This window comes from Myotis myotis, unplaced genomic scaffold, assembly GCF_014108235.1.
Source record: "Myotis myotis isolate mMyoMyo1 unplaced genomic scaffold, mMyoMyo1.p scaffold_m19_p_2, whole genome shotgun sequence".
NCBI lineage: Eukaryota > Metazoa > Chordata > Mammalia > Chiroptera > Vespertilionidae > Myotis > Myotis myotis.
The window spans coordinates 23,604,092-23,615,724 of NW_023416324.1; the positions used below are offsets into that span (position 1 = coordinate 23,604,092).

General features: G+C 44.9%; 1 protein-coding gene across 2 annotated transcripts; it reads right to left on the reverse strand.

The window, feature by feature from the left end:
• Nucleotides 1-5,276: 5,276 nt before the first annotated feature.
• On the reverse strand, nt 5,277-11,499 carry SNIP1 (Smad nuclear interacting protein 1). Of its 2 annotated transcripts, none has more exons than XM_036348629.1 (4): nt 11,201-11,499; nt 9,466-9,565; nt 7,869-8,470; nt 5,277-6,761 (listed from the first exon to the last, which is right to left on the reverse strand). In XM_036348629.1, exons 1-4 carry the CDS (start codon nt 11,425-11,427, stop codon nt 6,473-6,475), a joined length of 1,218 nt encoding a protein of 405 aa, XP_036204522.1. In that variant the 5' UTR covers nt 11,428-11,499; the 3' UTR covers nt 5,277-6,472. The 2 variants fall into 2 exon arrangements, with proteins under 2 accessions (XP_036204522.1, XP_036204523.1); XM_036348630.1 differs by having other exon boundaries at nt 5,277-6,737; nt 11,201-11,498.
• Between the last annotated feature and the right edge of the window lie 134 nt (nt 11,500-11,633).

Genomic DNA, 11,633 nt, shown 5'->3' on the forward strand with positions numbered 1-11,633 from the left:
GCGGTGGGGCTCTCTGGTCTGGGTACAGGCAGCTCCGCCCCTGGTGGACGGTTTACCTTCACAGGCGCCGCAAACAGCGTGAGGACACACTCGGAAGCCTTCGTATCCTCACCCTCCTTCACACCTTAATCCTGCACCCTGGCCGGCCTCCGGGGGAGCTCGCAAATCCGTTTGTTTTTGTGGGCCACCTCCCGCCCTATCGTTAGCATATTATTCCAACAGACTTGTTTCTACACCTAGCCGCATTTAGTCCATGGTCCACAGCGATGCCAGGATCATTTGATTTGGGGAAACAAATGTCGTGTCATGCCCCTGGCTTCCCATCGTCCTTTACAGAGACAAGTACTAAGAAATGTATGTATAGTTTTTCAAAAGAGCCAGAAGTACCTTGTGCAAAATCCTACCTCTACCACTGATACCTGTGCCACCTTGGGCAAGTAGCCAAATTTCACTTGTCTCAACTTCCTCATCTGTAAAACGGAGGTAGTAAATAATACAATTGCTGTGAGGAGTAAATCACTTCATGTCTGCCCCGGCTTGGCAAGTACTATAATAACACTACCTAAGTGTTAGCTTTTAACATTAAGTCCAGTCTCCTTAACTTTGCCCCTGCTTACTTCTCCAGCCTCAGCTCTCTCCACTTTCCAGGGTTCTGCAAATTTCACTATCATGAATCTAGGTAGGATATTTCCCCCCCCCCCCTTCCCCTCCCCTCCCTCCTTTCCTTCCTTCCCTCCCTCCTTTCCTGCCTTCCCTCCTCCCTCCCTCCCTCCTTTCCTTCCTTTTTTTCCTCCCTCCCTCCCTCCTTCCCTCCCTTCCTTCCTTCCTTCCTCCCTCCCTCCCTCCCTTCCTTACTTCCTTCCTCCCTCCCTCTCTCCCTCCCTTCCATTGTTACTGGAAAGGGGACCTGGCCCTGTTCGGGTCTGCCTAGGGCCAGCAGTAGTGTGTGTGATTCTTGACTTTGTGCAGGAAAGATTTCACAATGAGTTCAGGTGATTTTTAGACTACAGGGTCTTTTATTGTGTGCTTTTTTAAAAAAAGAAAATTGTATCATTTGGGGAAATTTTGGAAATAACTGGAGGGGAATTAAAAAGTCCCTCCAAAGAGTAATTTCATCTATTTCTGTCAGATACCTGAAGGCACTAATAGTACAAGGTCATCTTAAATGGAGTTCAAGGCTTGATGTTTCCTGAGCTCCCAGGCTACAAATACCTGGGAGGATTCTATTTCTGATGCACTCTTTTATTCTGAAAATTACAGCCCTTTGGCATGCCAGCTTTTCATAGGAAACATCTACTATGCTACCCATTGTATGTGGGTTTTGACTTCTATCTCATGCAACCTAGAGTAAGGTCTGATTTGCTAGTATCAAATATGGTTTGCCTTTAGATCAAATGTGTTTTCAAAAATAACTTAGTCCCTCATTATCAGAATCCAGAAGTCACACTCACCCTCTTCTCCCTAACTGAACTTTAAGTGCTTCCAAAGCCTCATTAATTTACCCCCTCGGGTATTTCCTAGTGCTAGTCTCTCCCGCTAGAAATATGTATTCCTTTCTTTTCGCATCCCCACTGGCCTCTTTTGAGTAACTGCTCATTCTTCTGACTACTGAGGCTTTGTTGAATACTATTTCTCAGAGCTTCCGTAACTCCCAATGCTTCTTCTATCTAGCACTGTGTGTGGCTCCTGCTTATATTGTTCTGCGAGGGCCAGACCTTATACATATCATAACTATAAACGCAATATAGCCCTAGTCCGTTTGGCTCAGTGATTACAGCATCGGTCCAGGGACTTAAGGGTCTCGGGTTCAGTTCTGGTCAAGGGCACGTACCTCCATTGCAGGCTTGATTTTGGGAGGTGACCAATCAATGTGTCTCTCTCACACCAATGTTTCTCTCTCTCTTTTTTTAAAAAATATTTTTATTGATATCAGAGAGGAAGGGAGGGGGGGAGAGAGAGAGAGAAACATCAATGATGAGAGAGAATCATTGATCGGCTGCCTCCTGCACACCCCCTACAGGGGATCGAGCCGGAAACCTGGGCATGTGCCCTGACTGGGAATCGAACCTTGACCTCCTGGTTCATAGGTCAATGCTCAACCACTGAGCCACACTGGCTGGGCCACTCTCTTAAAAAAAAAAGGGGTGGGGTGTAATATATCATCGTAGTTAAGAATGTGGCATCTGCAACCAGAGTGACTAGGTCTGAATCCATCCTACCTACCACTGTGAACATAACCTTTCTCTTCCCGTTTTCCAATCTGCAAAGTGGAACAATGGAAGAAGCCTGCCTCACAGGATTATGAAGAAATAAGTTAAAGTATGTGTTAGTGTCCATGTAAATGCTTTGAACTGTGCTCATGCATAGAAAGTGCTCCAAGTGTTGGCCAGTTTTGTTATTGAGGTCTGAGTTCATAGCACTTCTTAGGCACCCAATTATTGAATATTTGTCTATTTTTATTAATCAACATGATTTCCAAGCAGCTCTGCCTATGACTTGGTGGTGAGGATTTGCCTGAGCCACTCTGCCCCGGAAAATCCCACTCACTGTGATTCCCTTGAGCCCTCTATGAAGAGGACAGCCTATTTCTCTCAGGTCTCCCCACTAAGTTCTGCTAGGGAGGTGAAAAGCCAGGGTCCAGAGGAAAGACCACTGAACCTGGACTGAGGTTCCTAGCTCTACAACTTGCTGTGGGCCTTCAGCTAAACAGCTAAATTTTATAGGATCCTTTCCACATCCTCACCCGTCCTGCCGTCCCCTGGACTGCTCGGTGTAAAACAATGCCCCTCCTCCACTACTGGTTCAAAATTCACTTAGTCTCCAAGACATATCTTACATGCCATCTCTTGCCCACGGTGCAGCCCGCCTCCATATTATTGCTCCCTGCTTGTAACTTACAGTTGTAAACCAAGTGCTAGCATAGCAAGCTTATGCAACTATTGCTTTAGTGAATTAAACTTTAGAATACATGTGAACAAATCAGCTGTCATATAAAATTGTTTACCATTTAATAAATATACTGGAAACCACCCAAGAGACTGAATGAAGCTTTCAGTTCCAAAGCTTTAATTTAAATCAAGTAGCCCTTTCAGTTCATATAAACTCACATGTCCAGGACCATTGTGGGCTCACAAGTAGGTGCTGCCGGCATGGTGTGTCACCCTTTGATTAACGTCGTATCTTCTTTCTTCACATCCACAAATTTCCCCAAAGGGAAAGATGTTAAAAAATATTACCATTTGGGCAACATATTAAATGATAACTCAAAATATGTAAGTTCTAAGCCTTTTGAAGCCAAGCCATGTTGTATACTAATATACTCAATACAGTAACATAATTTTAAAAATTTTTCAGTTATCTGAATTGATAGCTTTATCACCAGGATACAATAAAAGTATTTTAAAGTTACCAGCTACACCCGGCTGGCATGGCTCAATAGTTGAGTATCGAACTATGAACCAGGAAGTCATGGTTTGATTTCCAGTCAGGGCACATGCCTGGGTTGAGGGCTCAATCCCCAGTGGGTCAACCCCCAATGAGGGGCGTGCAGGAGGCAGCTGATCAATAATTCTCGCTCATCATTGATGTTTCTCTTTTTCTCTCTCTCTCTCCCTTCCTCTCTGAAATCACTAAAAATATACAGTGGGGCCTTGACTTACGAGTGCCCCGACTTACGAGTGCCCCGACTAACGAGTTTTTTGAGATACCAGCTGTCTCTTGGCAGATTTTTTGTATTGAGTTGATAGAGTAATTTGAGTTAACAAGCTCCTTAACGAGCTTGGTCTCTGAACAAATTAAACTCGTAAGTCAAGGCCCCACTGTATGTTTTAAAAACAATTACCAGCTGCACTTAATGAGCTGTCCTTGGTCAAGGTTAGAATGAGGGAATGAGATGACTAGGAAAAGGTTTGATGGAGAAAATCTGAAGATCCTGTCCCATACCTCTGCAGAAATGTAGAACCACCGCAGAGGATTTGGGGAAGGGTCCCAGAAGCAAAGGGCTGTTTTACATGTTACTTGATTTTGACAATGATTTACAGACAAGCCAACCAGGGTGGAGAAAAGATAGGGAATAAAGAAGTTGCAAATAGCTTAGATCAGTGGTTCTCAACCTTCTGGCCCTTTAAATACAGTTCCTCATGTTGTGACCCAACCATAAAATTATTTTCGTTGCTACTTCATAACTGTAATGTTGCTACTGTCATGAATAGTAATGTAAATATCTGATATGCAGGATGGTCTTAGGCGACCCCTGTGAAAGGGTTGTTCGACCGCCAAAGGGGTCACGACCCACAGGTTGAAAACCGCTGGCTTAGATGAACATGAATTTCTAAGCAATAAATGTACTAAAAAAGAAAGTTTTAGGATTATGTCAACTTCAAATGAGAAGCCTGCTGGTGATATCTGGCTCTGGAGATGGATAATGTCTTTCCTTTAACCCTTTTTCTTCAAAAAAAAAAAGGAGGGAGAGCACCTTCCTAGATATTTGACATGAAGAATCTCTTAATCCAGGAAGCAAAAGTTTACTCCACAATTGGGACCTCTTATTGAATATGTAGGCAAAAATGGTCACCACAGTGCCCATCAGGATGGCATTTGAAGCAAAGCCCAGGGCCTCCAGGAAGTAGTAGGAGTAGCACAAACTGAACAAGGAGGCCCAAAGGTGAGATGCCAGATTAGTGCCTAAATCCCTGAAAGACAAAACCATCAGTCTGGATCTGAATAATCCAAAAATCCATCTCAGTAAAGCACACCTTTTAGATATGCACATATGTAGTTTGTGATCTATGGCACATATAAAAATTAGAAAAACAGTCATTGCAGTAGCCCATGTAGAACACAGTGGGGAAATGGTAGTTGCTCTTACATGGCTATAGCTTCCTTTCCTCTAACCGTTCATCTTACTAACCTTAAGTGTTCACTCTTCAAAGAGGATCTTTTCATTTCTTTTGAGTAAACATTATTCAGCTGTTCCCCCGAGTACACATGGGTGAGACCTTAATGGAAAAACAATATAAAGACAATCTAATAGTATCGTAAGTTTCAACCCAAGAGGAATAGTTAGCAGCAGCAATGACTGAGTTGTATGATCTCTCCTTTCTCTCCATCCCACACCCATCACCACCTGAGGGTGAATTAGTGAGGGCAAGGATAAACTGGTACAAGGCCCCCTACATAAAACCTGCCCCAACTCTATTCTGAGAAAGAAAACCCCTTAACTGCCAATACAGAAAGCACTGCTGCTTCAACAGGACCAACATTCACTTGCCAAGATATGGGGCTATATTTACAAATTTTATTATTTTTTATCCCAAAAATACATATAAATGAAAACCTGCTCTTCAAATGCAGGGAGACTTTACCTATAATGTAGCATTACATTTACATCACAAAACATCCTCATATGAAAATCAGTTGCAGCTCTTTCATACACAATTAGATATATATTCACACTATATATATGTAAGTAGTTATGAATTATCTACTTACAGATTCCTTTAGTGGAAAATTAGGAAATTCCCATGCTTTCCAGCCTTGGGAAGGTAAATACCACCTCTCTAGATGTTTTTAAAAAGATGAAACATGTAAACTACACAACCTCCTTTAGACATGTACACATGTTGCTAGAAGAAAGCAAGGACCCTGCCACATAAATAATAGTGTGTTTCTCAAAAGAGAAAGAGATAACATTTGAATAAAAATGCAAAATTGAAGAACAGATAAGATGGTCAAAATTGTTATGTACACGCTCCATGGAGAAATGAGAATTCTCTCACAGGAAACAGACCCTCGGTGCATCTCAGCCTCTCGTGACATTACATCGGCCCCCACTGGCAGTAGTCATGATCTTCCTGTACAGTCAAATGCTTAAGCATGCTCCTTAAAGCATCTGTTTAAGTCCAACAGACAATAATGAGGTCATGTGGTAAATTCCCTCCCCCACCCCCCCCCCAAAAAGAAGTGCAAAATCAACTTCTGTGACTCAAGAGCTCAACCAGGTCAAAGCTTTGGTACATACAGGAGGCTGTTTTGGTGATAACCAAAGCTTAGAAAGATTCTGTTAAGGGATTTGCCCCAGGAACAAAAACAAAACAAACCCAGTCCACAAAGCCTATAAATAAAGTAACTGTACAAAGAGAACAAGCCACAATTCCCCTTTAGACAAGGGTTTATAGTTTCCTAGGCAGCAGTTCTGAAAGCACCAACTAAAGCCACAATGCTTCTGCGAGAACACAACGTGTTGGTGAGACTGTTCTGAAAACATATGCCCACAGGCAAGTGGCTAATGTGCCACAGAAAAAAGTTCAAACACAAGTCGGTTTTCTTACATTAAAACATAAGCTGGTCAGCAACCGAAGAGAGACTTAAGGCAATAAGAGGCATTACAAAGAGCGCCACGGTGCTCGAGTCAATCACAAAGCCTTCGCAGAAAGGAAAGGTCTCTCAAGAGTTTGGGTTGTTTATTAGTTTGCTAGCTGTCAGATACTTCTTCCTCCTCCTCTTCATCCTCATCTTCTTTCCTGTCTACTTCAGAGGTGTCAGAGGACTCATGCAGCAGAACATACTCTCTGCTGCTGAACCCAAATTTAAGTACGTCTTTTTCCTTCAGTTCGTAGTATCTCTGTGGCTCAATGCGCTTGTTATTCAAGAATGTTCCATTGCCTGAACCAAGGTCAATGATGTAGGGCTTCACCCTGCGGCCAACTGTCCCATCAGCACGGGTGTATTCCACAAGCCTGGAAGAGATAAGAGAGAGAAGCCTAAGGGGGGTGAGGGTAGGTAGAGGAGGATATGGGGGGTTAATGGTGATGGAAGACTTGACATAGGGTGGAGAATACACAATACAATATATAGATGATGTATTATAGAACTGAACACCTGAAACCTATAATTTTATTAACCAGTCAATAAGTTCAATATAAAAAAGAAAAAAAGAGAGAAAACTGTGGACCAAATCTTGCCTCAGATCATCCAGCTTTTTGTTAACACAGCCTAGATGTGGTAAATAACTGGCTTCAATACAGCTCAAGGTCAAACTAAGAAACAAGGAGAAGACATGACCTTAAATCTAGAAATTAGGAGCAAGTTAAATAATACTTCGTAAAAAGGTGAGACCTGGTACTTGGTGGACAGGAAATTCATGGTAGATCAAAAGCTTAAAATGCAGCCCCTGCCAGGTAGCTTAGTTGGTTAGAGCATTGTCCTGATACGTAAAGGTCATGGGTTCCATCCCCAATCAGGTTGCACATAAGAATTAACCAATGAATGCATAAATAAATGGAACAACAAATCAATGTTTCTCTCTCCCTTTCGCTCTCTAAAATCAATCAATAAATTTGCCATAATTAAGAAAATTTTGGGGGTTGTTTATAACTTCAAAGTTAAGAGTACTAGATTTGAGCCAGAGTTCTATTATGGGGACCACTTAGGCAAGTCACTTGGCTTTGCTGAATGTTAGTCTTCTCACCTGTCAGATGGGGACATTATACCTATGCTATCCTCCTAACAGGATTGATGGGAGGATCAAACAATAGCAGATGTACTATGCAAACTGTCAAGACACAGCCAACACATTCTCAATTATATTTCCATTTAACAACCCTGTGGGGTAGGTAGAAACTGAGGCCCAGAGAGTGGCTTGTCCCAGGTCAAACACCTGGCAAGTGGCAGGATTCCCATACACCAAGTGCAATGCTCTTATACAAATATAAGTAATTACTTAAAGGGTAATTAGATTAATACTCCTTAAGACGAATATTAGATATAAGGGGTACGGATTCTTTTGCATATACATGCACACAAAACTTAGTAATCCTGAGACACTAGCTTCTGCTCACACTTGACTTTCTTTCTGCAAATGCACTTACCTATACTGAAAGACCGCGTGCTGCTTTGAACAAGAGGGATGATCGATTGGAATGTCTGCAATACGGCGGTGTCGCCCCAGGAGGTAAGCGCTTTGTCGATGAATGTACATGATTGGAAGCACCTCATCATTTTTAAATGGGTAGAGACGCCACCGTTTTTTAGGGATACGTGCTTCGGGGGGCTCGCTATATTTAATGACTACACCTCGGAAGGTGTTAGTGTCCTCAAGAAGTGCCCCAGAAAGTTCAAAGCTTGGCTTTTCCTTGACGGGCATCTCTTTGTTTTTGTTGTTGCCACCAGGTGGAGGAACCAACTCCTGAGACTCATTACCGCTGGTACTGACTTCATTCTTTTGGCGATGCTCCCGCCTTCGGGCATTATAAAACTCCCGCTCGGCTTCCTGAGCCGGCAGGTTCTGAAGGTCTCGATCCCGTCCCTGAGCCGGCCCACTCCCAGGTCTCTCATTAGAGGTTCTCCTCTGGTGGGAGTGGCCCCTGTGCCTGCCTCGGTCACTATTCCTAGCTCGCCTGTGCTCCTGTTCTGATGCTTCCCGGTGCTGCCGATCTTCCCGTTCTCTCCGGGGTGGATGATCTTCACGCTCCTGAAATTTGAGCAGACTCAGTAAATTCAAGGCAGTCCAAAATCTATGAACAAGCTGCATTCAAAAGTCATTTGTGATTTGGACTTTGGCATTCAAGAGCAAAATGCCGCCCAGCCAGCCTGGCTCAGTGGTTGAGCTCCGGCTATGAACTACGAGGTCATGGTTCAATTCCCAGTCAGGGCATATATGCCCAGGTTGCAGACTCAATCCCCAGCCGATCAATGATTCTCATCATTGATGTTTCTATCTCCCTTCCTCTCTGAAATCAATACACACATACACACACACACACACACACACACACACACACACACACACATATATATATATATATTTTTTTTTTTTTTAAAGCAAAATGCCCCATAGAAATAAGGTTATCAGTGGTGGTTATGTTTCCATGCAAGGCCACACTGACTGTGTATCCCATGCTGTTGCCCAATTATAGCTCTAACAGTGTCAGCCCATGTTCAGAGCTCTAGAAACAGGAGTGCCTGCAGGCAAACTTAAAAGGGATCATATACAGAAAACAGAACTAACAAAGAGAGCTAACTAGTCACAAACAGGATAAATGTGTAAAGAAAACGCTAGCTTTCTCCTATGCCAACAGTTTAAAAATGTCTCATTTCAACAGTAACAAAAATTACTCAATACCCAGGAATACACTTAATATGTAAGATCTGCCCGGGATCAATTGGTTGAAGCGGCATCCCCTGCACCGGAAGATCCCGTTTGATTCCCAGTCAGGGCATATTTTTATGTCTTGACTGTATAGAGGTCACCATTGCAAGAAACAAGGTAAAGAGTATACGCCTATATTAGTTTTACAAGTACAGGCATATACTCTCTTTCATTCAACAAAAAAGCAGGTAAAAAAAGTCACCCAGTTTTGAGAAAATCCCATGGCAGACGCAGGTGAATACATGCACAAGACTTTAGCGATGGTGGTAACGGGCTCTAGATTCAGACCCAGCACCAGAACACCTCAATCCACTCACCTGCTTCACTTTGACTGTCGAGTGGTGAGGACTTCGGCTTCTGTTACTCCGAGGAGACTTGCTTCTTCTCCCTGAGGACTTTTTCTTTTTGGCTGGGGACCTGTTAAGAGAGTGGCACACACAGGATTTTATCTCCATTTCCCTCCCCCATGTAAATTACCTTCAAATATCAGGTTTGTGAAGGTCTCTGCTTTTCACATTACAGGAGTCAAGAGCTTCACCTTCCTAGCCCACAGTCTCCCCTGAGTTCCAGACCCACAGACATAACTGCCTACCAAACCTTCTCACACTTAGATAACGTAACTCTTGATTCCCGACCCCTCAAAACGTCTCCTCTCTCAGTCTTTGCCATGGCAGTGGCACCACCATCCACCCTGCTCAAGCCAAAAACCTAGAAGTCATCCTTGACCCCTTTTCCCCCCACCAACAGCGCCCACACCCCTCCCCCACAGTCACATTCAACCCATCAGCAAGTCCTCTCCCGTCTCCTCCCTCTCCTCCCTCATTCCAACCACTCTCCTTGATCACCACACTGGATTTTTTTCTATTCCTAAAACAATCACAATTGTCCGGACCAGGTAGCTCAGGTGGTTAGCGTGTCATCCAAATACACCAAAGCTGCAGGTCCCATCCCAGCCAGAACACATACAAAAGTCAACCACTGTATGCATAAACAAGTGGAACAAAAATCGATGTTTCTCCCTCTTTCTCCCTTCCTCCCTCTCTAAACCAATCAATAAAAATAAATGAGCCCTAACCGGCTTGGCTCAGTGGATAGAGCGTCCGCCTGTGGACTGAAAGGTCCCAGGTAGGATTCCAAACAAGGGCAAATACCTTGGTTGCGGGCACATCCCCAGTGGGGGTGTGCAGGAGGGAGCTGATCCGAATCATTGATGTTTCTATCCCTCTCCCTTCCTCTCTGTAAAAAAATCAGTAAAATATGTTTAAATAAATAAATAAAATAAAAAATAAATAAGACAATCACAACTGATTCCATTACAGGTTCTTTGCACACACAGTTTCCCCTGCCTGGGTCCTTACAAGGCTAGATTAGTCTTATCATTCAGGTCTCAGCTCAAATGGCACCTTTTCAAAGCAGCCTTCTCCCACTTCCCTCCAATCTCTGTCAGGTTAAATGTTTTAACCTACTCGTAATGCTTGTTACTAACAAACTATTTTCTTTATTTGCTAGTTATTTTGTCTCAGGGTCAGAGGACATCAATTCAAGAGGGTAATGTCATCTATCTTTCATTTTATTTTATTTTTGAGAGAGAGGGAGGAAGAGGAGGAGAGAGACCTCGACTTGTTGTTCCACGTACTTACACAATCCACCGGTTGGTTCTTGCGTGTGCCCCGACCCGGGACCCAGCGGAACCACACGAGGCTCTCACCAACCGAGCCATCCGGCCCCCCGTTCAGCCCCGGTACCCGGGCAGTCTTCAGCACATGACAGGTACTCTTTGGGGGCAGATCATTAGAAAGACACCGCCCACACTCCACTCGCAGGCAGATGGGGGAAACCTTTCAACTTAAAATGATCCTTGCTGGCCGCTACGTGCTGGGCACACAGACACGAAGAGGTGGGGTCCTGTCCACTAGGCCCTTCACGCGCAGCGACAACGCTAGTGACAAATACACAGTAACACCAGCACCGCCGGTACTTCCCCCGCCGCTGCGCTCTGCACTCCAGGTGTGTTTCTAACGCCGCCGGCCCGCCCCGCGGCTTCCCACTCACCGGCTGCGTCTCTGCGCTCGGTTCCCGCGGTGACCAGGGCGGCCCGGCTCGCCGGCCAGCGGGGACGCGCTGCCGCCGGAGTCCGGGCGGCGGTGAGCGGGAGGCGCGGCCTCGGGGCTCAGGCGCTCTTGCTTCACCACCACCGTCGCCGCCGCCGTCGCCACCGCGTCCTCGTCCCGGTGCCTGCGCCGGCTCCCCCGCTCCCGCTCGCTCTTCACCTCTTTCATGATGCGATGTCCGCGGAGCGCAGGGAAAACTCGGCCGTTGCGCTCCCCTCGTAGACAGGAAATGACGTGCCAGACCCCGGGACTTCCGCTCTTAGAGTACACGCTCTCCCAGAAACCCTCGCGATGCAGAGGCTAAACACGTGACGACCCTGTTGTGGGCGGGGCCGTCAGGACGCAGCTCGGTGGCGGGAGTTTCAAGTTTCAAA